A 27,517-nucleotide genomic window follows, 5' to 3' on the forward strand; every position below is an offset into this window, starting at 1 on the left:
CTTACATTAGAAGAAATACTAATGCAGAAAAACTGACATATTTTAGGATATTTTAAGAATATTTTCAGTTCAGTTCTACATTGCTGGTGAATCCACAATCCCATGACTTCAGCAAAAACCTCTGCAGTGAAAGTAATGTGGGATAGCCACCCTCAGCCTCTGTTGTGCATATTCTTGCCAGACTTTAAGAATATAATCAGTCCTACTAAGTAAAGTGGGATATTATGCATTTCCAGAGTGGTATGGAGCTCTAGACCTTATACTGTCTCTACGTTAAAATTATTTGTGAAAACTTGTTTCACCAGAATGTGAAAGAGAAAGATTTTTCTATTGGCTCAGTCCTACTGCCCTTGATTCCTGGGACTGAAAAATCTCAGCAACTTTTTTCTTAATAAAGATAAGGATATACACTTCCTTTTAAATAATCAGAAATCTGAGGCTCTCAAGAGCTTTGGAAGAGTCTTGGTTTTGGCCTGTCCATACAGACACCTATTATTTCTCCTCTATTCATACTCATTCTTACAATTCCAGCACCTGCATGACTTTATGTCCACAAGTGTAAGTCAAATGAAAGTCTACAATCCTGGTAGCCCTCACTTGGGCCTTAAAAATCCCTCCCCTCCCAAAATATAAGGTGAGTGGATATGCTTTAAAAATTCCATTATTTCAGTATTTTTTTTTCTAGTGTATCCTTCTTCCAGGTGTGGCCTCCCTTATTTTTATCTCGTAGTTGACATTTTACAAGTTATTTCGGAACTGCAAAACTATTTTTATTGTCAAAATCCTGAATGGTTAAATAATGACTAGCTTTCACAGTTTGACTCTTTATTTATTTTATAATCTGGTTGAGACACTAAATTTAGCTGTTAACTAATAGACTGTCTGTTCTGGGAAATAACTTATTTTCCACCCCTGCACACAAGGTTTATGAAAGTCTGGCTGTAAATATATGAATATAAACATATCGCTGCTTGTTGTAATCATGTACATTTTTACTTGAACCTCCATGTGGATTTGGAATATGCTTATGAATAGAGCTTTTTTTCATGTAAATAGGATCAAGCAGTACCACTGGTTAGCTATTCAGAGAATCAGACAATATCACCCTTGCTGAAAATACTTCAATAAAATTTATCCATGTACCTAATATTTGAACACAGACTTTTTGCTTTCTAGTTCTCTGTTCTAATCCCAGATTTTATTGACTGACAATGAGTTATATGATGGTGTTAAACTAAATGCAATCTATTCTATCTGTTTTTATCGCTGCATACTTCAGGTTTCAGCCGAGGAGCTATAAGAAAAGAGATATTTTTTTCCTCTTCAGTGGCAGCCCAAAAAATTCAGAGAGCAAAAATCCTGCCAACAGTTCTCAAGCCAATTCTATATCTCCGAAGAGAAATACATGAAAATGAAAAGAAGATTTGAGTTTGATATAGCATGGAACATTTTTCCCCAGCCTTTTCATGTACCAGAAAACCCAGTGTCCATAACTAAAAAAATTATTTCTAAAAGAAACAAACAATGAAGGGATTTTCATGCTTATTAAACGATATATGTGGGCACTCACAATATGAAAATAGAGACAATTTGTGAATAAAACCACGTTCTTCAAACTAACCTGTACATTTCTATTTATTTTTTAGAAATCTATAAATATTTATACACTTACCTGCACCTTAAGTGCTTTAAAATAAATGTACAAAATGCAGGGATTGCAAATGCACTATGTATTTTACCTGTCATGTTTGATTCTTTGTTTCCTAAAGAAACTACACCATTTCCAAACAGACTGGGAGGAGTATTAGGCAAGAATATTACTGAAGAAAAACAACTTAAGTCTTGCTCCACTCTGCTGCACTTCTAGCACAAATAGGATAACATGGTGTGAGTATCAAGAATACAAGAGATGGCACAGCCAGGTTGTTTTGATATTTGTGTGAAGAACAAATTTAACTCTAAATCTCTTGGCAAGACCTTGCTTCACCCACATAATCTGGAGAACATCCATATGTGAGCCTTGTCTAAGCCTCCGAGAAGACTGCTGCCCTCCTGCTCATGTCCGCCAGCACTCTGATCTGACTTTCATACTTAATCTGATCTAATCCTGGCCAGCATTAACTTCATCTGTGCAATGAAACCTGGAGTATCCATTCTAATATTTGGTGAGGAAGGCATTTACTAAATTACTTGCTGAAATCATATGGTGTTGTTTAGCTCCTTATTTTAATCAGATGATGCATTTCTGAGGCACATTATCAGCGATTAGTTAGAAACCCTCCTCTGTCCTTTTTGGGAACAAAGAACTTTTCTGAAATTAAATGCTGAGAGAAATAAAGCATTGTTGCATTCTGTCAACAAATAGGTATTAGAAAAAGGAAAAAAGACGACTAAATACACTTTCTCCAGTGCTATATAAAATCAGTAACTTTTCTGAAATAAGAAGAGTTTGCTTAACTAGCAAAATATCAAACGAAACAAAGCAAAAAGATTTAGAGGAATATTGTATCAGAAGCCACTTAAAAAGAACATTGTTTAAAAAGACAATAGACAGCCTCATACTTCCCTTTGCCTTTTTCCTTTAACTGTTTCTTAGTAAGGTACAGAAATCTGCTGAACTGAGCTGTCCTAGGAAGCTGTCCCTATTTTAAGAATTTGGTCTGTCACAATAGTTACATGCAATAAAACATAAACAGCTTTTTCTGTTTTGGACATTTACAGGGTCAAGAGCAAATATTCATGAAGGAAAGATGGATTCATTTAAAAATATCTACTTTCCTAAATGAAATTTACACATCTCTTTTTACACTGTCTCCATTCATATAACCCAAATAATTAATAATGTACCACTTTTAAAGTCAGCATGCAGCAAACATAGCACAACACAATTCTGCAAACCCAGTATCAGAAAAGGGTTGTGTCAATAATAAAATCTATTTGCATAAATTATTAAGCAACATATAATACTGTAACATGTATCTACCTTTTAATAAATTAAGTGCTATACTCTTTTTTTTACTAAGAATTCTCTTACAATTAACATATGCCTGTATAAATAATAAAAAGCCTATGTCTACAAATATTGCTGTCAAATTGATTTAAGAAGCAGAGTGCAATGGGGGGGAAAAAAGGGTTTTGAAAATATTTTTTTCCTGGGAAAGATTTTCCGGAGAACAAAAAAATATATCCCTTTATATCAATAGTCAGATCCTTCCTAAGAAGTAAGCTAATTGAGCTGTTTGTGTTGATAAACTCCCTTTTCTCCAGACTGTTCCTCACTGAGCCATAATTATTTGCAATTTGCCTAAGTCGTCCATTTACTGATACGTCAAGCATGAAACAGAGGCAATTCCAGAAAATGGAAATGCTTCTCAAAATCAATCTTTGGGAAATAATGTGGTAGAAGTTACTGTGTGATAGAAGACTACCTTATAACTGTCACATGGAGATGAATATTAATTTGTTGAGGTTAAGGTGGCTTTGTGCTTCATTTGTTGACTTTGCTTAGCCATCAGCAAGCAGCACAGTACAATTACTCCAGCAAAGCTATTTTTCTAACATGAGTTTTATGATTTTTATGTACTTACCAGTCAGCACACATAACAATGTCAAAATGTCCTTCCAGTTGAGAGACATCTGTCTCATTATCCCATCGTAAAATGCTAGAGGAAAAAAAAGATTTTTTAGAAAAAAGAAAAAAGAAAAAAGGACTTACATTTTTCATCTTGAGATTTTAAAAGTATTAATATTATTCTTATGTGACAGAGAAATGTTTTAAAAAGTACACACTTGCTACTTTCAAATATGAGTGTAAAAATATAATTCTGTACATTTTTAAGTTTTTAAATCTGAAAGCTAAAGAGCTTTAATTTTGTTATTATAACAGAAAGACAATCCACATAGGTTCTGAGGAGCGGATCACCAACAAATATGCATTTTGGAATTAGTGGCACATGTAGAGCTTCAGATTTTTACTCCTTAACACCACTGCACGAGGAAGTGAAGTCAAAGCATCAACAATTTGAATGAAACACATATTTGCAGAAGAGCTGTGAATTCATGAATCTCCGTTACATCTGGCAGGCAAGACAGTTCTGTTTCTCATTGATGAAGTGAGCATTCACTTGGGCTGGAGGGGAGGAGGGACAGGGTGAAAGAATGCCAAGCTTAACTTCAATGCCAGTTATGTTGCCTCAAGCAAGCTTAAAAATATAGCAATGCTGACTCTGTCAACACCTATTCTTTCGTAGGTGATAAGTTATTTAATTCTAAGGTACTCAATAGTAAGCAAAAATGCACATATGTGCAAAGTTCTTTTTTTTAATAAATGCTACCGATTTATGTAGCTGCCAAGAAGAAATTCAGTACTTTGCTCCCATTTAAAAACAGCAACTAGGATTGGAATTTACTGCATACTTAGAATATCATTACCCCAAAGATTTTAAGCTGCATTTCTATTTCTAGACCATTTTTTAAAGAGAATCTATCCTTCTTTTCCATTTTCTGGTCATTTATAAAAGAAAGTAGATAAATATTTATGGGAAAAGCACTTGTGGGGGAAGGGTCTAATCTGATCTTGTCAGGTTGTGCATGCTTATCTCAGTTTTGTATGAGTCTTGACCAAATACACCCTTTAGTCTTCCCGCAGCTATAATCTACTTCTGGTTAAAAGCCATCTCCATTCACATACTACTCCTAATATTTAACTGAGGATCAGTTATAATGTGTTCATTCAGAAATGTTCCGTAAGTATACAGGAAAAAAGGAAATTTTATACATCGACTACACTATATGCAAAATAGGTTCGTAAAGATGTAGATAGATAGATAGATATAGAGCCACAAAAAAATTAAAGTACCACAATATGCATGTACGTGTGCAGAGACACAAAATCTGAGACAGAATGCTTTTAAAACATGGAAATTATGAAACGAGAGGCCCAGTTGGTTGGGAAAGCTTTGATTATGTGGGGCTCAGTGTAACTGAACAGATCAGGACTCATTAGCCCATTTGCCCTCCTGGAATTTACTGTGACAATCCAAAGAGAGAAAAGAGTAGATTAATTTAATTTTTCCCCCTCAAATTGAAAGTATTCCAGATTTTAGAAGCCTAGGTAGCTTTGCACACTGGCACGCAGCAGGCATCCAGTAGTGGAAAGTGACAAAGGAGAGTTCTCACTCTCAGCTGCTGGCTGCCTGCTGGCTACCAGCGGCTTTTTCAACCCTGTTTCCGTGGAAACTTAGGTTAGAATGGTGAAAATTAGGTAAAGGTAAGTTCTGTGGGTTTAAAGCACGCACTCTAATACTTTAAGAATCCTGAAGCAGAACTGGAAATTGGTAGATGAACTGTGAGCCTTAAAAGGCCACCTTTGGTTCTCATTGCTACAGAAACAGAGATCTGATCAGTACCACTATAGGGATTTGAATTATGATTTTTTTAACCCATAAATTTACTATACTTCACACATGCAGTTCAGAAGGCAGCACAGGTGCCTCCTCATCGAAAAAAAAACCACCTCACTGACGTTACTGTCAGGTTCCTGCAGAGCATCCAAAATACAGCATTTTCTGTGCACACTTACTGTAGGCACAAAGGAGTTTGTGCAGGTAGGTAAAAGCTCAGACACCATAATGCTGAGCAAAATATGGAATTGACGAGTTGCCAGGAGCATGAGCAGTGGTGCAACCTGACTGGCATGTGTGTTGTTAGGAGGACACGTGTGCTAAGGGCCCCACATCCAGCCATGGGCCATTCTTCCTCCATTTCCCTGATCTGGCACTAGGGCTGCTCTTGGTCTCTAGCTCCAGTACAGGTGCATTCCTGAAGAAATGACAATTATGCAAAGACCAATGATAAATTTACATGCAAGATTTTAAAATTCAACTTTGCTGTGAATTTTCAAAAGGTACAGGAAAAATTTGATTCCTGTGGGGAAATAACCATGTAAACTGAAGATAATTTCTATTAAGTAAATACAAACAGGACTCATTCTGTTTTCACTCAGGATGTACCCACAATGGTGGGAGAGATGCAACTACAAGCCGTATATATTTATCCATGCTATCTTTAGAAGAGTGCAAGAGCGACTAGAAAGTGAAGCGCAGCTAGGGTATGTGAAGCTGCAACCTCAGAAACTGTTTAGGTAGCTAACTCTGGGCTACTATATCTGTACCGTTATCCATTTAATGCTTTCACAAATTTGCATGAGCTGCAGTGAAACACCTGCACCCACACCCATAAAGCAGACAGGGCCCACATATCAGGGAATCAGAAACAATTCTGCTTAGAGCTAGCATTATTACATCATGAACAATGATGTCAGAATCAGCTATTTTGAATTCGAGTGCTAATGAAAGTAGTGAATCAGAGTCAGGAGGTATATAAATACCATCAAGTAGTCACACAAGTCCTTGTAACCAAACAAAACTCCTAAGTGTGAAGTACAGAAAAATCCACTGATACTGCAAAACACCTCTGAGTAAAGATGTGTATATTTTTATCTAAATGCATGTATCTATACATAGTAAGAGGACGAGGGACAATAATTTTTTCAGATTATTGAGGACGTGTCTCTTGGACTTGGTGGTCAGATGTGAAAGAAACACCGAAGGCAGCATTAGGTAAGGGCTGATTGCATTTCCATTTAAAGAAAAGCACTGGTAGGAAGCCCAGGAAAGTGTTAGCAACAGAATTCTGAAAATCTCAGTCTTTATGAACTTTCCTTTAAGAAAAAATAGACATAACTGTAAAAATACCACACCACAAAGTCTTTTAAATCACCAGTATCAAGCTGAGTGCCAACATGAAAAAAATGCAAGCCTTGTTAATACTTTCCTTTTGTTCCCTTTCCAATGATGCAAATTAGTAGACACTTTTCTAAAGCTACTTTTCTTCCAGCAAAAGAGGAAGTTTTACAGCTATAATATTTTTATGTCTTTCTTCTGAGGGAAGACATTACAGTACTAACAGCTTAAATTATTTTGTAAATTTGAAAAATGCACTTTACTCTGTATTTCTGTCCAAGCCATATATTCAATGGCTTTTTTTGTAAAACAACAACAACAACAACAACAAAAACCCACCAAAAACCCAAACCAAACAACAAACATGAAAACCCCAAAACACATTTAAGGCTGTGTAAAGCCCACCCCTGACATTACTTTGTGCCAGCTTATTTAACTCATGCAGGTTTAGTTTCTTGCAATTGAAAATAGCCAATTCAGCTTCAGCAGAAAAAGGTCTGAAACCCACTGGAAATATAAAACATTTTGGGAGCTTCTTTTGGCTACAACAAGAACATTAAAAAATGAAATAGGATACAAGGGAAAAAAACACTACTGCACTGTTAAGCTACTTCGGTCAAACTGATGGTGGCTGAAACTTGGTACCCACTAATGGCTGCTTTATGGCCTGTATCAATTGAATTTGACCAGTTTTCAGAGGGAAAAGTACCCACGTCACAAACCTATTACTATAATTAGCAATCTTGATGGCAGTCCTAGCAAAAAGGACAAGGACTGAATGAGCTATGAAGAATGAACTATCCTCTTACGTGCAGAGGTGGCTTTTCCAGGTCAGGGATAAAGCATACTATTGAAACAGTCTGAGAAAATATGTACCGATGCTTTAGTTTCCGAGGCTGTGAATCTTATACCATTCTAAAGCAACAAATTCGTTAAAAAAAACCCCAACAAACAATCAAAGCATTTTTCTTTTTCTTTTTTCTTCCTAATTTATCTTTTAAATTGACAAGCAAGTCAGCAAATGTGATTAGGGTCAAGATAAAAAGAACTGTAATGATAACAGAACAAAAAGATCATCTGAGAAAACAGAGATTTTAACTACTACCATCATACTCCCAAATATCCCTTTGTATTTCAAAGGAAAAAAAAAGCTCAAACAAAATAGCAAATGTCTGCAGGGATAGTTACAGCAGCCAAAGCTCTACTTCCCCTGCACAGTAATTCTAATTTATGGAGGATAGCCTGACAAATGTCGACACTCTTTTTCTTACACTGGTAAAATATCTCAGCAATCTACAACAAAAGACCTGATTTTACCAGGTTTTTATTTCTCATGCAAAATTCCTCATTACTATTATTATTCAACTTCTGTTATTCAGTGTTTGTCTTCCTGGTGTGTCTAGGCAGGTAATGTACGTGAGAAAAACAGGTTAAACCTCTGATTGTTAAAACTTGAAACATTTCCAAGTCCCTCTGAGATGTTCTTGTGATGAATGACACAGGCTGGAGTAGCTCTCAAGTCAGCAGAAGAGTAGTTGTGCAGATAAAGACAAAAAAAAATCAAAATTAGAAGAAAGGACAAAAGAGACAAAAGTCTTACTTCCTTCAAAATGTATTAGTAGTTTTAATAAAGATAAAAAAATCTGTCCCACTTAGCAGATGAACAGCTACCAAGAACCCCTATCTACCCACCTCTTCTTTTCATATTTTAATTTAGGCTTCAGTCTTTGAAAATCATTATCATTTGTAAGCACACAGGTTCAGGTAAAAGATTTTGTCTGGAGGTTTATGTGACTTTTTCTATGACATTAACCAAGCTAGTTCACTAACACATTAACAAAAGGCATCATCAGGGTGTTTCTCTACACCTTGATCTTTGTTTGAGATTCCTCAGTTCTGTATAAAGATCAAGAAGATGGATTTTAATTTAGTGACAGAGGGAATGTGTACACCTATCATTACAACTCCTCTGAGGAACCTTGCAAATTGGCCTACTATCATTTCCTCATCTTTCTCATTATATTCTTATTAGGTTGCACTTATATCTTCATCTTTCCCATTCTTACCTTCACTGCTTCACTTTGTTTTGTATTCTTATCCATTATCTCATTCTCTACAGTGCATACCTGGTCTGAAGAAGCCAAGGTTAAATTTTCAACCACAGATACCCAACATAAACCATTGTCCCTTTCCTCTCACATTTGAAAGCAGTTTGAGTGTGATATTTACAATTGCCAATGGACATTGCCTTCTAACAGTCTCCTGCAGGTTCTGGCAACCTACACATAATTTATCTACTCTTGTCAAAGTATACTGATGATGTTTCTCAGCTAGGCTCAAAATCTGCACTTTATCTGCATTCACCTGGACCTCTTCAGTCCAGTAAAATGTTGCTATTCATTAGAATTTTTAATTAGAATTTTTAATTTCACTATTTTCCGTTTCGGGTTTTTAATTTTCTCTTAACATTTTTCCAACGTGGTTTTCTAAAGATTATCTTCAAACCTTTCCCACATTCCTGATAATTTCCCAATGTTCCACCTCAACCTCTTCTTCCTCTGAATTTTACTTCTGGGCTATCTCATCCATAAAAGCTAAACACAACTACCCACTTCACTGCTTCACTGTGTAACCAGGCTCAGAGCTCAGTATTTTTCACAGCCTCAGTGACTGATTAGCTCATCACCTCTAAAGTACAACAAGGCATTGTTGTTACCACTTTTTTTTTTATCCCTTTGGACAAAACCATTAATTCCAGTCTGTAATATAGACTTAGCTTAGATCTTCCTCAATATTTGCATATCTCAGCTCTGTTCAGATTTTGCTGCTTCTGTCTGCGTAGCATCTCTAAGTTTCTTATCCATGCACTCAAACTCTTGACCATGTCACCACTACTTACATTTTAGCATCACAATATTGTTCTCTCTGCTCATGGAAAATGCAGTCTTGCCCTACTAATATTTATTCAGTAGGCTGCTGAAAAGACTGCTTTACTTGCCTACAACCCTGATCTTGTCACCTTTCTCCGTATACTCCTCCAGATAAGTTGCAATTCTTCTGATCCAAATGCTTCACACCAGTTCACTTCCCTATTTTTGTTCTCTCATTCAACATTGAAAGAACAAGTCCCTTCTTTAATCAGCCCTAATGTCAGTCTACATCTTCTACTTAACTTTTCAAGCAAGCACCTTTACAATTTTCTTCCACTATGCTATCTATGAACATTCACCAACTTACTCCATTATCCTTGAAACTCCTTTAAAACAGGGCCTACAAAAACTGAAAAGAGATTGGGCTGCTCTTGTGCCTCCAAATCTGTTCCTCATGCTGACTACAGTTATCCTCATTATCCTTCCTCACCATATCTATCTCTGGCCTTAGAATGATCTAAGAATGATCTATGAAGATTCTCTAACACAAACTGCCTTTTTGCTCTGTATTTATACAATGCCTGGTACAACAACTCATGATGAAACCTCATCACATTTATGTGGTAATACACAAGAACAAAAACACCAAAGCCAACTACGCACCACTTCTATCTTGAGATATATGATTCTATGATTCTATCTAGGTTTTCCTGCCTATAAGTTCCTTTTTAAAAGTGTATGATAAAGTTACATGCTTCCCTTACTCATTATTCTGAGAATGTATTTTCCTCTCTTATTCTGTACAATGCACTTTGCTAAAATTCAGATGTGAACATTACACTTCTATCTTCAAAAACAACAGTCCTAAGACTTACACATTTGCTGCATATCAAAAGCTACTAAACATTATAAATACACTGTGTGTAAATCTAACTGCTGCAGAACAAAGTCTTAATTTTGTAGACAAACCACAGCCCGACATTCAGCACAACTGTGACTGTTTAAAAAAAAGTGAGAATATCTTGTATAAAAACGTTATTAATAAAAAAATACCGCTGGTGTTTGTGAATTTGCCTTTTAGTGTCCCTCCACTATATCAATGCATTCTAAATCCGTCTTTACTTAGGAGATTGACTACTGTTTTTAGCAAAGTTCACATAGTACATTATGCAGAAAATGGATGGTTCTCGCATTCTAATTCAGATTGATTGACTAAAAAAATACATAATTTCAAAATGCAAGACAGAATAAGCACATGTGGCACAACTGTACTGGTAGGATCAGAGAAAGAAAGCTTTGTAAAAGTTTGTTTTGTCTAAAAATATGAAGGAAAAGGAGATAGTTTCTTGCTTTATGGAAAACAGTCTATCCATGAATACAAGGAGGATAATCAAGGGAGCAAGAAGAAAAAACAAAGAATGTGAAGTAAACCAGGTACGTCCAGAAGGACTGACAGGGAGGAAAAATGAAAAACAGCAGAGAAGATGTAATTCACTGGTGCTTAAATTTGGAGGGCAGAAGGAACCACAATAAACACTCAAGATTTCAATTTTCTGTATCAAGTCCATAGATCTCAGGAAATTGATACACATGTTTCAGGAAGATATCCAACTTGATTTAAACACATGTACTGTTTAAGAAACTACCACTTCCCCATGGAAAGATGTTCTAATGTTTTATCAATCTCTCTGTCAAATCTCCTTTTTTTTTCCCGGTCTGAATTTGTCTAGCTTCAATTTCTACATCTTGTTAGATACGTGTAAGCTAGATTAAAGAGTGATCTTCTATTAAAGATTTTTTTCCCCACATGAGACTTTCCGATCAAAATCAATTCATTTCTCAACAATCAAGTCATTTCTTTGACAAGTTAAGTAAACAGAGCTCTTTAACTCTCTCATTTCCAGACCCTGATTTACTCTTCTGCCTCTTTCCTGAAACTCATTGATTTACAGTATCTTTGGTTAACGTTTGAATAACTGAATATCAATTGAATATTCATGAAATAAACAAAGATAACGCTGTAAGCATCATCTTGTCAAAATTTAAAGTGTGTCCCAATTTTGCTGTCTGTGGCAAAGATTAGCTGAGAGCGCCTGCAAAGGAGAGAATCCACTGAAAGTGTGTGAAATGTACCTGATGGCTGCTTATTAAGGTAGAGCCAAGGTAGATAAGGAAAGGTAGACAAAAGTACAATGGTAGTAACATGAAGAAGGAACAATGTAAAAGTTGGCTAAAAAGATGGATACACAAAAGAGTATAGGAATAAAACAATCTTTGATTCTAACATCTCATGGAGATTTTCCTTTAAAGCCCTGGGAAGAAGTCCTCTTATATGAGTGGTCACCATTTAGTCTTTCTGTTCAGTCCAAGAAAGTACAAGAGGAATAATTTTACCAAAAGCATGATTTTTAAGCTAGGAGGAGGCCATCATAAAATATCCAAGGATTTGAGCAAGAATTATTTAAAATAATGCAATGCTATACTTTTAGCTAGCACCTAGTTTTTCTCCCTGCTCTTCCAAACACATAGAAATTTCTCTACAAAGCTTGCCAGCTCTTCAATTTTTTCTCTTTATATATTTTTATCTGGTCATATAAAGATGACAGACAAAACTACACTGCAATTTAAAATAAATTCCAGCTTTAATATGTCAACACAACTGGGTGAAATACACAAACAGGACAGGCTTGGACCTTGGTGAAAGTCAGCTGGTATGGCCAAATGGTAAAGGTTATTAGAAACAAGATGACATTCCTCCAAAATTTGAAGTTGCACACAAATGAAGAAATTGGAATCAGAATTGGAAAATTCAATATAATAATAAAATAACGCAGGCCAAAAATAGGGTACTCTTTCTTTTTTTTCTAAATCTTCCTGCCAGGATATAGAAGGAGCACTCACAGAGGATAACAACATTTCAGAGAGGTGAAATTAATTCTTTGCATCACTGTAGAAGAAACTGAAGACAATTTCACAATAGAAGCCTTTTGGGATATGTTTTCTGTAAAAGAAAGTTCTGCTTTATAAACCTGGAGCTCTTCAAAAGTGTCAACAAGTATTCAGATAAGGGTGATCTGCTTTAACACACCTGCTTCTGCTTCCAAAAGGCTATTGGCAAAGACCCTCACCAACAACATTTAAGGAAAGTAGACAGCCACTGGAGAAGAGTGCTGGCATAGCTAAATAATAGAATAAAAGACAGGGAATAGGGTAGTGGTAAATGGCCAGTTCTCACAAAGGAGGGAGATAATCAGTGGTGCTCCCCTGGGACCTGTTCTATTCAGCATGATACAAGAGATACGTACAAGAAATAAGCACTGAGGTGGCAAAGTCTGCTGATGTTAAGAAGTTATTCAAGATAGTAAGGAAAAGACCAGACTGAAGAATCACAGAAGGACGAAACTGAGTAATTGAACAATAAAATGACAGATGATACTCAGTGTGGATAAATGCAAAGTGCACAATGAGAAAAATAATTCCAGCTTGCTAAAGAAAATGAAAGTCTCCAGACTGACCACCAGTGGAAAGCTCCTGATGTTGTGAAAGACTGTCACGAAGATATTAGCTCAGTGCTCAATTGCAGTCAAAAAAGCAAATCAGTGTTGAGCATTTTAGAAGAGGAACAGAAAGCACAATTATTACACTACATATATCTATCATTTATGCACACTTTGAATGCAGTCTGATGACTCTCATCTGAATATAAATAGATTGAAACTGGAAAAGATATAGAGCAGGGCAAGTATGATCAGAGGTATGGAATGGTTTCCACCTTAGTTGAGTTTCCTGTGATAGAGAGCTACAAATTCACAACGTATCTGGACAGATGGTTAATTCTTTCTTCCCACATATAGATAAAATGATCAAATTAAGAGTGCAGGAACCAGGACCCTTTTCTTTCCAATGAAAGAACAGTAAATGTTCCTTTTGATAGCTTCCTCCTTGCTAAGAGATGGTGTCATGCAAGGAGACAAAAAGTAGTTGGAAGGAAAGGGATTCCTTTAGGGCTGCAGGCTGACAAACACAACAAGTTCAATAACTAGGTTTTCAAGAAGTTTGAATTTAGCAACACTTAGTCATTTTGATGAATGAAAACAGAGAAAGTGTCTTTTATTAAGGCTGTCCTATGTTGATGGAACCTGTTACATGGCCAGCTGAAATCAGGAAGGTTAGAAAGTTGGTGTATTTGAAGAACACTGCAGAAAGGTAAAATATTCACACGTTGGCAATTACAGAGAAGGAGGTCATCAATGGAATCAGGATGATACAGTCCAGCGCTCTGTCATTGCAACCGTGTCCACTATTACATTGGATGTCATTTAGTCTTTAGAAAGATGGGGGTGTTTTTTTAGGTTTAATTCTGGAAGCTTGTAAATTCATTTCATTTGTAAGGAACATTAAAATATCAGATAAGTTTATAACCTATCAGCCTTTAAGGAGAAGGAATTGTCACTCTCGGTCACATGGTCATACATTCTTGACGTGGGTTCTAATGTTGACTATAGACCGAACAAAGAGTATATGATACATTATTACTAATCAAATCAAAGGGTGCATCGTGTCACAAGCACTTCTCTCGCTGACTTGATGTTATATGTTCTTTACACTCTTATGTGGAATGTAATCCCTCTCAGGCAACTCTTAGCAAAACAATAGACTTGTCCACAGCTATAACTCGCAGGTCCCATATCGTCAATAAGTATACAAATTTTGTTGTTAATGGATTCGATTTTCTCAGACAAGGGAATCTGATGGAAGAACTAATTCCCTGGTAGGTAAGACAGACACAGTTTGTTAACCTTTAGAATATATTGCAAGCCTTTCTTTTTGATAAAGCTTTTCCATCATGACATTTGTAATAACAAAATTCTACTAGCCAAACCCCTGCTTCAGGAAGATTTCCACATTAAAATAAAGAGAAGAAAAAGAGCAGAGATTCCTTGACTTTTTTATTGCTAATTTAACCATTGGTGGACATATTCAAAACAGTGCTATAATGCATGCCAAACTAATAACAGTTGATGGTACAAAGACTGCTATCAGGATGCCTCATATGCTAAGTTATGGGGTAAACAACGTGATTCATGGCTAAATTTTTAACTATGAAAAATATAAAATCGTCAAACCCATACATAGTATTAATAATCCACTTTACTATGGCAAGTCATTATTAGTAACTTGGTGGCATTATAGTACCTATTTCCAGTAAGCATAACCGAGAAATTCTGAGCATACTCACAGAAGCTAAAAATAAAATAGAATTGTATATCCACTGCTGAAGTAAACTGTTTACTAAATATCTATTATTACATTATAACACATAATATGACAAACTGCCAGTTTGGCTTACATTACTGTACTTTTAAACAATAATCAAGAGTTGGCAGAGAGCTAGATAAGTGCTCATTTACTGCATTTTGTGTAAATCTAAATAAATAAATGTATGGCAGGTTGTCCTAATCTAACTTCTCTTAGCTGATACTGGATTGTTCCTTTTTGTGCCATACATTTTTTGGGCATATTTTCCAAGTCTAGACTTAAATTTCTGGAACCGTCACAAACTGACTCTCATACTGATAATTTCTGCTCCATGTGCAAGGAAAGGAGTACAAGATCCCAATGTGAGATGAAGGTGTGGTGTGAAGGGTCTGTCCTCATTTATCTTTTATATGGAAAGAATCTTGTAACTTTGCACCGTAAGTGGGGCAAAGTTGCAAGACTAGACACTGTTTAAATGATACGTTAGAGTGAGGAACATGCCTTCTCCAGATTAAATTAATGTTGCAATAAGTCACTTAAATACATCACTATGTTAATTTGCCTGCAAGCTCCGATCAACAATACATTTTTGTGTGTGTGTATTTTTCCCCTCAATTATCATTATATAACTAAGGTTTTCAGTTGCAGGGAATGTGAATCAGAGTTACAGTAATATTTCAGATTTTACATCAGTCTTTTAGTTCCTTCAAGGCCTTGAAAAGTGACCAAATAACTTTGTTATTGCCTTCATCACATGTCATTACTGAATCTGGAGGACTGATCCATCCATTAGCACTTCTCAAACAACTAACCGAAGCATAACCTTAATTTTGACAGAAGAATTCAACTATTAATGTGCATAAGATAGAGAAATGCAAGATGATAATTATTTTTGGGATTAGAGAGTCATTTGAATACTTATTTTATAAAACCTTGCACTGTTGCAACAAATCTGCAAAAGCCTTAAAAATGTAAAACTAAAAAACAATGATATGTTTATTATAATGAGCCTTACGTTTTATATAGTAGTTCACTTGATTTTGTAATTTATTTTATTTATGTAAATAAGGCCCCAAATGCTATTGCACTCAAGAAGTTAAACACTTGACATTTCTACTCCATAAAATGCAACATTTTATGACGTCTAGATATGTTTATTAATTAGTGATTATTAACACCCAGTAAACAACATCATGTCTTGTAAAAACACAATCTTTCTTCACAGCGTGAGGCTGAAATCTATTATTCACTGATTCCATATGCTGAAATACACTCAAATGATCACAAATGACCTTAAGCATTCGATAAATGTAAATGAGGACAGGGTAGAAAATGTGCTTTTGATTGATATCTAAGAGACCAGGTTTGAAGTCTTGACAAGGGATGAAATCTGAAATCTCATACAAGTAGTAGAGGCAACTGCAAATTTACAAACTCTAAGCTTCTGGGTGGATGTACCACACAACCCCTCCTCAGCAGGGATGAGGTTGCTCACGAGAAGCGTTCAGCACGTGGAACACGAAAGCCTATTCCCGGGGCTGTGTGGCCTTTGTCTACTTGGCAGGCACTTATTAGGATGCAGAGATCTATCTCTAAGTTATATGCACGTACACCCAAATGAAGGCAGAATTTTTCTAACGCTAAGTGCTCACTTAAAAGAACTTCTCTACACAGAATGGCCATGTAAGTGTAGGATAAATGATGTAAATGATAGCCATTAAAATTGTATGGGTTTAACCCTCTATGTTAAGCTTATTCTGCTGTATCAACTTGTCTTTTTCAGCCCTCTTTCAGCTTTACTTTTGTTACTTTGAGATGGACTGAGAGCATTTCCTCTGGAATGAGAATCATAAAAAACCCCACCATATTTAGACACAGAAACAAGAGCACACTATTTACTTTTAGGTAGCCATCTCTAAGCACATTCTAATTCATAACCCTATTCCATGAATAGGAAGTATGGGAAGTACTTTACAATTTACTTTTAAAATACTACAAGAGATGAGCACATTTCAAATTTTCAAATGCTTCCAGACCCTGCTGTACCTGGAGATGTCTCAATGAAATAGAGCTAACTTCAGGAGTGAGGAAGGGCTCTGGAGATTATCTGAAAACAAGTTCTCTGAACCTCTACAACAGTCACCCTTCAGAGCATGCCTGCAGGGCTAACTGGGAGGCAACAGAGTTGGTGCACTATGAGAAAAATTCTGGGTGCACCCTGTACCTTAGGACATAGTCAATGAAAGAAGGACACCAGCTTGCTCTGCTGGGCTCCCATGCTCTCCATCTGCCGTTGCATCAACAACACAATATTGACTGCACAGAGAGGATGACCAAAAAACCTCCCATGGATATCTTCAACAACATCTACCTCAGGGGCAAATGGGATTTGTTACTACCCTGAATTCTCAGAGCTATTTAAAATGAAACCTGCCAGTGATTTAGGTAAATTCCTTCCAAGCCTCATATTCAGTACAATGGGTAATGCTGACCTTAAAGCACCCAAATTTCAACCACACACTAAACCACAGCTTGAAGAGACATAGTGCATGTTAAATATAAAGTAAAAAGGAAAGAGAGATTATGTCACCAAGATCAATCACACTGTATTTTCTATGTTAAAAAGCAGTTAAATAGTTTTTTTAATACTTCCAATTTTATGTCTTGCATCACTTACCTACTTATATTGTATGTACATCCATGTCAGCATCAGTAAGACAGGTCACACTTCCACACTTTCGCATTCATTTCACATTTACATTAAATGTAAAATTACATGCAAGAACCCATAAAATGGTTTAGTAGAATCTTACCGGCTTGACACTTTTTGAGCCTTAAATACTCCCGCATCTTGGTTTCTTGTGATGATCTCACTTACATCTGTAGCATACTCATTAAGAATTATCTAGAAAACTAGAGCAGTAACAAAAATAGTAAAAAAATCACTTTTCCCCATTGTTATTACCTTCATAATGTCTTTTATCTGTTTGGTCTTCTTTTTTTCAGAAGCATAAATTCTACATTGCTGCTCCAGCACATCAGCCATATATTTATGCAGCAACTTGGCTCTGGTTGCCTACCTTTATTTACTGTTTCATTTAAGGCATTGATAGCCCTGTTACTATAGAAGGAAATGAAAAAGACTTCCCATACCTTACATGCAATTAAAGGCAATTATTGTTTACAAATATAAGAATTACAACTGTGGTGAACAGAAATTTTTTAGCATGGTCACTTAATGTCCATTTTAGTTTGTGCTGTTTCCATCTGTATCACTAGATCACAGTGCTGTGAACCATACCTGGCTCTATCTGTGTGAAATTCAACACACAACGGGAGCACCTTAACCTATAGGCAAGGGAGTTTCTAGTCCACTTGCTTTCCTGAGAATGGTTTGGAATCACCACAAAAGACAGGACAAAGCAATAAATGCCTTTTCTTTCCCAAAGGCAATGTAACAGTGCCTCAGGCTCCTGTCTCAGCTTCTTTCAGTTTGGAAGATCAGGTCACAGATTTGGGGAGTAGTTCAGGCAGGCCAAAGCAAAGGCTGTGAAAGAAAAGTTTCAAAGGAAGCTGTGCCCAGTCATCTATGCCTAGAAAGATAACCTTCATAGTCTGTGGCTAGTAAGAAGGCATCATAAGGAAAAGGTGTAGCAAGTAACTGAAACTATGAGAATACTAAATGTCACCCAGTGTGAATCCATGCATATTTGAACAATTCACTCTCAAATATAAAAAGTTATCTTAAATGGATATTTTTGGTAAAGATGTCAATGACCATCCTTTCGTATTTAAGGTACTGGAAAGCTGATGCTAATTAGGAGGATGTTTCCAGGTGCACGAAATTTGTTGAATTCTTTGCAAGTACTCTTATAAGAAAATTGAAAACTAGTGTCAGGATAATTTAAAATATCACTAACGTATCTTTTTGTTTGCTTTGCTGAAATCACATGATTAACCTTCCTAAGATAGTTGACTGTTTCATAAAAGCTATTTTAGGAAAGCCTCTGTACAAACAATGTAAAAGGCAAGACAACTGATATTTTGTGAAGCCAAAAACTAGAAATGGAATGACAGAAGACTGGTTAAAACAAATCTCTGTACTTTGGACATGCCTTCTAAATCTTTTCCACAATAAGCAATGAGAAGTAGTAATGAATGGTCTATACTTAGGAAACGAAAGGGAGGCATAAATAATTTCATGAGCAAAGCATGCTGTTTCTAAGTAGAGGCAGATGTAACATTGTTGATAATTAGCTACACTGCACTTACATTACATAACTGAGCAAACTTATTAATATCTGTTGTAAAAATGTTAACACTGGCTTTTTAAAAACAATTTATGAGCCCATGTCTTCAGGCATTCAGGCTGAACATGACCTTTCTAACCTAAATTTCCCAGGACTGTTGAAAGATCCATACTATATATTTTAATGGCCATTATAGTGCGCTGCAGCAATGTTTTGTATTATTGATGCTTTCAGACAGTAGTTCAAGTCACTAGTGCATGGTGTGAAACAGAGCTAAGGCAGAAGGTACCCAGCCTCTCTGAAATAAGAGACAATTTTTACTAAAAATTAACCTTATCCTTGGATTTGGACAGTTCAAATTGAGTATAGATGCTTCCAGTGCTCTGGGGAAATAGAATTTGATGTTCACGACTGACTAAGTTATAGATATTACCTAAGATGGAAAATTTGTATCTGCATGCACATCACCCAGAATGACAAAGGGGGATGAATGTGATAACTTTGTCTATGTGTATCTTTATTATTCACTTGAAAAATCTATATTTTTCTTTTTAATACTGTCTTTATTTAAATGATCCTGAAAGAACTTAGATAAAACACACTAAACCAACAATAGTTTTGAGTGAATCTGCAAATGCAGTAACATCTGTCTTTATTTTATTGAATTTGCAATATAAATGATCTGTTAATCAATTAAAATCTGCCCCGATAGGCAAATGGAGTGAGTTAGAGTGGTGTCTTTCAAATGGACTAGTAACTCAAATCATAATATCTTTTTAAAAACCTCCATAAACCTCATGTACAAAACCATTGATTAATATAAAATATAGCTATGTATTTCACAGTGAAATGGTTAAAATCACAACTATTATTTGAAATTAACATATTTGTAAATTGTTTTAACCTGTAGCATTTCAATAACATATCCTAATACAGATACTTAAAACATACAAAGCGAAAAACCTTCATGTGCCAGTATGAAATGGAGAATAATATGAAGAATGTCAAAAATTAGAAGAAAAATCAAATCCTCAAAAGCTCGAGAATTCACAAGGCAAAGCTGTTAGTTACACTCACTGGAAAGCGGTAACAACAACAAAACCAACAATAATTATGATGATGATGATAATACAAAGGCAGATTCTCAGATGCAATGCACTATTGCCAGGTCGATTTTCAATTACATTTCACTGATGTATTCATTTGTTTCTTAATGTGCTCATCTTGCCCATTAAGAATAATTAGCAGGCTTGCTTGGTGATTTCCTGGCTTCTGACAGTGATTTTTTTTCTTTTTTGTTGACAACCACTTTTACTTTTTGGAAAGTAATTTTTGGATATTATAGTATGACTGGCATGTAATTTACGCTTCCTAGGAAATTTAAAGGGAAGATGTAAACAGTAATTTTTAAACAAGATTATTTTAATCTATAATACCTACATAAAAAGCATAATACTAGGCATTAGCTATTCCTGAAGAGCAGAATCTAGAAAAGAAAACAGCATTTTATCCCATATTAATTTAATTTGGTATGCTAAAGAATTAAAAAATACCTACAGCGATAATAAAAATCAGGAGAAATACATAATTTGTAGTCTGTGGCACTGTAGTCCGGGGCTAAACACTGTTTCCAATTACACTAAAAATTCTTACTGATTTCAGTGAGTCTGTTGTGGCTGAAACAGATCTAAATTTAGTCTAAACTTCTGTTGTAGCTAGTCACTGTAGAAAAGAATGCAAAAGAAAATTACCATAAGACAGATCATAAAATGACTACTGAAGTCCATAAAACACATAAAATGCAACATAAATTTCATTATGTGCACTTTTAAGAATACATTCCACCTACACTGTAAAGTTCTTAGTCTGCTGCACTTTGGCACCCTGCTAATATTAAGCCCATTGTAAAATCCAACACAATAAAAGCACTTTGAATGCTGAGCCTTCAGAGCACCAAATGTTAAAAAAGAAAAATAAATTCCTGTTAGAGCCTTCCACCAATCGCTTCCCTAAAAGGGATTCACTGAGTGAATACAGATGAAGACTACTTGTAAGACTTTTGGAAATAAAAGATATTTCTAAAACATTCTGTGAAAAACTAAGGTGTGCTAATTAGATAACATTAACAGTATCTTTTTCAGCAATAAAAGCACTTTAATTTACTTAATTCCAAAGACTGAGTGAATACTTTTAACACCCACCAATTTTCCTTGTTATAGAGACTTCTAAATTTCAAAAAAGTTCAGGTATGTTTATGGAATCTGCTATGCAAGATATTTGCTGACTTGATGATTACTGAGCTCACCTGAAGCACTCTGTGGGTAAAATGACCTTTTGTTAAATACCCATGCTTCTATAAAACAGCAGTTTGTTTTGTTAGGCTAGTTTTGAAACACTTTTTTTCTTCCACAGTTTTTATCTTCATAAGGACACAGAAGAAATACTGGAAGGGGAGATGCCGATTAAACTACACAGAAAAATGAATGCTTCCACCTCAAGACATGAGCATAACAATCTAGAATTTAGTAAAATAAGAATCCCTGGAACTCAACTGAGAACTTGCATGTTTAAGAAAAAGGAGACTTTTATAAGACTTCCTTCAAGTTTTAAAAGATACAATCTAAGATTGATTGTTTTTCCCATGAAATTGTTAAAGTGTTGTAAGCAATTATAGCTACCTCAGTTATCTCTGAGAAAGTCTTTTTAAAGGTAGTAGCCAATATTACTGCACTGCAGTGCCCCTGTTTTAACAGTCATCAGCAACTGCAATTTTTTTTAAAGCAGTACTAAGTACTCATTATGTTATCTCTCAAATACCTGCAAAACTCAAATCAAAATAATTCTGATGATGCAGTGGCCAAAATCTGAAAGACTAGTCTGCCTTAAAATGTAAATGGAAAGATTACCAAGGAACAAAAATAGATATCTTCCTTTTTTTCCCTCTCAATTTCTAAGGGCTATTAGTATTCACTGTATATATCTGTTCTTGTTCTGTGCTGATATTTAATGTGGCCACAAATTACACTCACTCATTCTCTCGCTTAGCCAAAGTACAGTTCAATTTTCTGAACTATGTGTTCATATTAAAAGGGCGTAAGAGCAATTTATTCTAATATAAGAAATATAATAAAATACTTTCTACAAGGGACAGAGGAGTTTGGCAATCTTACATTAAGAGAAGTAATGATAAATTGATAACTAATTAAGCACACTAAATGGGTAATTTGTGGGCAGTTGTAACTTGGTAGCAACAATGAAACCATGCATTTCAGTATACACTGGAAAAGCTATGACAATACACAAATACTGCATATGTTTTTAGAGGCTAGTATCTGAAAGTAAGAAAAAAAATGTTCTTCTGCAAAATGAATATGTGAAGGGGAGCTAATGATTTGATTCACTGCTACACCTCCTGTAACGTGCAGCATACACACAAGGAACCTTTCAGCACTCAACCATAAGACAAATATTTACTACTGTACTTCCTCTATACCAATATGTGCATTTTTAATTAAAGAAGAAAATATGGCATTTATTGTAAGGAAAGCTGTAGCTCTGTTCAAGATATTCTGCATCTATTTTTTAATTACTTATGTGGGGACTTTTTCTTAATATACCCCATGCTGTCTGTCTTTATATCGATTGTTACTCAGTCAGTAAAAAGGAACGAGCACAACAAACCAGTTTTCTATCTGAATAAGGATACTTTTGATGGCCTTTTCATTTCCATCAGTTAACAGAACTTCTTTGACATCTGCAGAAATAGCAACCTGAAAAAAAGAGCACAGCAAACAATGAGCAAATATGCTTGTCTGTGTGGAAGTGAAGACAGGAGTGACAAGCCTTCAGTATCATGCTTCCTCACCTATTTCTCTGTAACAATCTTCAATCTTTTTTCATTTTATGTCTGCATTATTTTAATCATTCAATCAAATCAGTCAATACTTTTATCATTCCATTTGCGGGAGCCTCTATCTTGCTATCATTCTGTTCCGTAATTGCATTGTGACAGCGGATGATGGTATTCTGAGAGGCTTTCATTTGCGGGCTTCTGTTTATCTAGTAGAGCCATCATACAAGGCTGTCACTCTGCCTTTCAGCTTGCTTCTGTCTGACTGCCTGATGCCCTTCATATAACTTTGCATTGCAGGCAGATGGCTTTGTAAGGGTAATTTTTTTGTGAGCTTTGACATGCTCGCACATTGGGCTGTAACCTCGACACATTGTATAAGAGCGACAGGTTTGTCAAATGCCAATCAGTGTAACAATATGCTTTTATTTGTAGAGACATAAAAACTTGTCTAATGCACTGCACTGCTACATAATATCTCCTGAATACATGACTCAGAACCCAGAGAATGGTGAACGACTCTCCTGAATGGCCAATCTAATTCAAAAGAATCTAATTACTGAGAGCTCTGGATCATGTTTGTTGGTGTAATAATGCAGGCAAAACATTAGCAGCTATATCATGGTGCTCCAACTGTGATTCGCCAGGCTATTCCTGTATCTTAGCAAATGGGACTATAATCTGAAAAAAAAAAAAAAAAGCTTCGGCTATGGCAATGAAAGAGAGACCGTACGTGGCCTGGAATGTCACAACAAGAGATATTGACTACACGGCGGTAAAATGTTTCTGCTCATCGAGGCAACCATAAAATCAATATGATACGAAAGCAAGTCAATCTAGAAGGTCTCTCAAGACTCTGCAGCTTGACCGCAGCTGAGGCTGTTGACAGTTCTCTGACCCAGCAGTTGGAGGCACTGGAACATTTTTCCTTTTGTTTCTTCCTCTGAATGGGATTGGAATTGAGAAAAGACCTACCATGAGCCCAGCCAAGCATGTCATGCCACCCCCTAGCTCACACACAGCAAGGTCCCTGAAAGAGAGAAAGGAAATGGTAGAACCCATACAAATTAGATGAAAATGGTCAGAGACACATATATGTTACAAGAACAAATTGCCATCTGCAGTAAGAACTGAGCTACCAGGAAGTTGTAGAGACATGACTAGGCTACCTCATGTCGTTTTGCGTTTTAAAAATAATTATGAAATAGAAAAGTCACAAAGCAGGCAAATCAGTGGGGGTTCCCTCATTAGTGTTCAGTGCAACATTACCACCGCTGAGCTGAAAAATCTGAGAAGGTTCCCTTTTTTCCCTTGTCAATGGCTCTGTCTTTTAGAACTAAACTAGCTAGAGTAGCGAAAGATAATTGTTAGGAAAGGATAACAATGTTAATCCACATTCATTCTTGCAAAAACAGTTAGAGAAGTAAATGGGGAAATTAATATTATTTATATATCTCTCCATATAGCTATGCCTAAAAGCCTTCTTATATTAAAAAGTGAGAAATTTTAAAACAAGCTGTATACCACAAAACAATTACACATGAAGAAATCTGATCCTTCAATTAGCACTTAAAACTGCAAGTGACCTACAAACAATACTGCTAGGAACAACGATGGGAACAGCAAACAGTTAAGCCACAGAAAACTACATGAAGTTAGTGTCAAGAGCCTAAACTGAGCCCAAGTAGAGGCTTGAATACATGGTTTAAAAGGGTGCTTTTAACTTAGACCATACTGTGCCGTTATTAAGATGTGCATGTGAAATATAATTTGGCACAGAGAGCGTGCTGGATGGGAGCTTGCAGGGGGAGCCATAAAGAATGTCCTCCAGAGCTATGGCCTGCCATGAGAGGGGAGGAGGAAGGGATGCTGACCCTGCGTTGAAACTGCGTGAAGCGGTGTCTAGGGCGAGGCAGAGCCTCAGTTTAGGAACACGCTGCTTTCTTTATATCCAAACCTTTGACAACTGTTACAGCTGGCAGAAGCATTCTCATTGAGATATTTTTGACAGCAGAAAACAGAATTTCAGCGAAACAGGGGGTTTTTTTTGTGCGTACCGTTTCTTCTCCCCTAAAACACCAACATCTGAAAATCTGTTTTTATGTGAAAGTATTACCTCCCTACTCACTCAACACTGATATTTTAGGAAGAGCATCTAGGATGCTGTATCAGTATCAGTATACAGATGCTGATATTTTTTTCACTGAGGCCACCAGACTAGGCTGTATGATTACTGCCTGGATGAGACAGATTTATTTTCAATGTACTCCACAAAATTTATTTGCAAAACATTTAGTTGTCCTATTTCATGGAAATGAGACAAAAGATGGGCAGAGTTCAGAGGAACAAGCTATAAACAAACCCAATGAGAATATAAAACAGATGTGGGAAATTTACAGTCTGTGGTTTAAATAAAATTATTATAGGTTTTTCCTCACATAAGTTTTTATTTTTGTAAAAGATACGTTATATCTTAAAGGTATACACAGATGATCATATAGATAAGATTTATGAGGCATTTAACCCTTTTAAAGAATAATATTTATTGAAATAAACACAGAAAGTGGTCAGTGTGAGTTTTTTAGCACATTTTGAACTGTATGTATGTAATATAGGCGCATATATATATATATATACACACACACGTATACGCATGCATATTTACGCATATAAACAATTTATTTCAGTGCAAAGCTCCCTTACTAGCACATTTTTAAAATCACATCCATCTCTTGGGCAATGTTTAGTGACATTTATCAATGAGAATTTAAATAAGATACTCTACTTTGAGTGCAACATTGAAAGGGTATAATCCTGAGAAATCAGGATGCAAAAGTGCCCATCTCGTCCATGGAAGTTTGACTGATTGCTGCCTCTGAATAAGCAGCCTTGCATATCCAAACTAGGAAAATGCCCTTTTAGTGAGCAGCACAAGGAGGTTTGCTGCAAAGAGCCCCTGAGACAAGCAGAGCAGACGAGCCAAGGCACGGGGCTGGGTGGCAAAGTGTGACAGACACATCACCACAGCAGCAAAAGTCAGACAACACAGCACCCAGCTACACTCGGAGGAAGGAGCAGTGACTACCAGCTTAGGTGTGTTAGCTGCCTCGTCTGATGGACTGAGCTTCATTCAGGTGGTGGCCAGAGTAGAAGGGAGGCTTTAAGAGTCAGGGCATGCTTTGGTGCCAGGTCACTGATAGGAGCCTGAGCAAGCTGCAGGAACCAGCTCACAGCTGATAACACTTTCAGCATCAGTACAAGGGGCAGGGACTTACAGCCTGGTCTTCCCTATTTTGCCAACACCATATGTACACAGACTGAGGGATGCTGTATACTCCAAACTGGTTTACTTCATATTAGCCTTGCACTCTCACTCAGAACACAATTTATGACTGTAAATGCATTGTTATAATGGCTTTTCTCGCACCCCCATTCATCCTCCTGGACAATGAAACTTGAAGGATTTCCAAGTGCAAAGCTCTGTATACTCAAGAGGAAAGAGAGAGGATGCAGAATGGATTAAAAAAAAAAGAATTAAAAATATTTAAATATTCCTATTGGAGCCTTGACAACTGTCTTCTACAACTTTATAAAATGTGAAAAAAACAAAACCAAATAAAAGTGCATAATGTCTCAAAATTATTTCATAGCAATTAAATACAGGTGCAAATTTCTCCATTGCTATATGCAGTGATTATTATGTATTTTATCAGGAAATATTTTGTTTGTTTTTGCAAGAGATGTCAGTTTAAAGAATGTCTTTTATTTTCCTGACCTTCACAATCAGTACCGATCGATTGGAGCTTCACTTTTGTTTCCCAAAAATCAAAGTGAAATAAAACGCCTTGAGTGGAAATCAAAAGTCTTTGACATATAGCAGAAAGCTTGCTGTGCAATATTAGTACCCAAAGGCAGCTCAGAATTCTTTGTTAAGAGCAACATGCTTTCACCTTGAACATTTTAAATTTAATCTGAAGACTTAAATCATAGTAATCTTTACCATGCAGATATAATAAAACTAACAGATTGGAAAATATCTTTTTATGTTTTACTCTGTACCTGAATATTTCATTTTGCTTTAGGCAGTAGTAAGCCAGCACTTCTTCAGATGGCCAGAGACCTATAAAACAAAAATATTTGTCTTATTAGAAAAGATTTTTTTGTGTCTAAACCAATATTTGAATACATATTACCATTTGCAGATCTCTACCAACTGTTTCATTTTCTAAATTTGCACAATATTGTGGAATAAAGAAACAAATGAGATTTTTAATGGCAGACTTCTGATTTAAGCATTGTAACTGAATATTGCACATATTCCATCCCAACTAATGATTAGAAATTTGCTTTATAGACACGCACACACACACACATAAACATACACATATACCTATACATAAAATTGTCAAGAATTTAGAAGTTCTATAGAACTTAATTCTATGAAACTTCCGAAATTTGGGCATTCACATGAACATCAGACTGTCTGTACTAGGCCAGAGGTGAGGCCCATCTTCTAGTTATTCTCTGGATCTGTGTAAACTTCCC

At 36.0% G+C, this 27,517-nt stretch overlaps 1 protein-coding gene across 1 annotated transcript in view; it reads right to left on the reverse strand.

Moving 5' to 3' along the window:
* CAMKMT (calmodulin-lysine N-methyltransferase) overlaps positions 1–27,092 on the reverse strand; it is a gene marked incomplete at its 5' end in the record, with an annotated part of 43,310 nt that extends 16,218 nt beyond the window's left edge. The window contains 5 exons of the mRNA XM_010180870.1: positions 3,588–3,662; positions 17,686–17,752; positions 22,829–22,892; positions 23,948–24,002; positions 27,032–27,092. Of these exons, the coding sequence (XP_010179172.1) occupies positions 3,588–3,662; positions 17,686–17,752; positions 22,829–22,892; positions 23,948–24,002; positions 27,032–27,092 (322 nt within the window). The remainder of the gene's footprint in view (positions 1–3,587; positions 3,663–17,685; positions 17,753–22,828; positions 22,893–23,947; positions 24,003–27,031) is intronic.
* Between the last annotated feature and the right edge of the window lie 425 nt (positions 27,093–27,517).

The sequence above is a fragment of the Mesitornis unicolor genome, unplaced genomic scaffold (assembly GCF_000695765.1).
Source record: "Mesitornis unicolor isolate BGI_N332 unplaced genomic scaffold, ASM69576v1 scaffold11820, whole genome shotgun sequence".
Taxonomy (NCBI): domain Eukaryota; kingdom Metazoa; phylum Chordata; class Aves; order Mesitornithiformes; family Mesitornithidae; genus Mesitornis; species Mesitornis unicolor.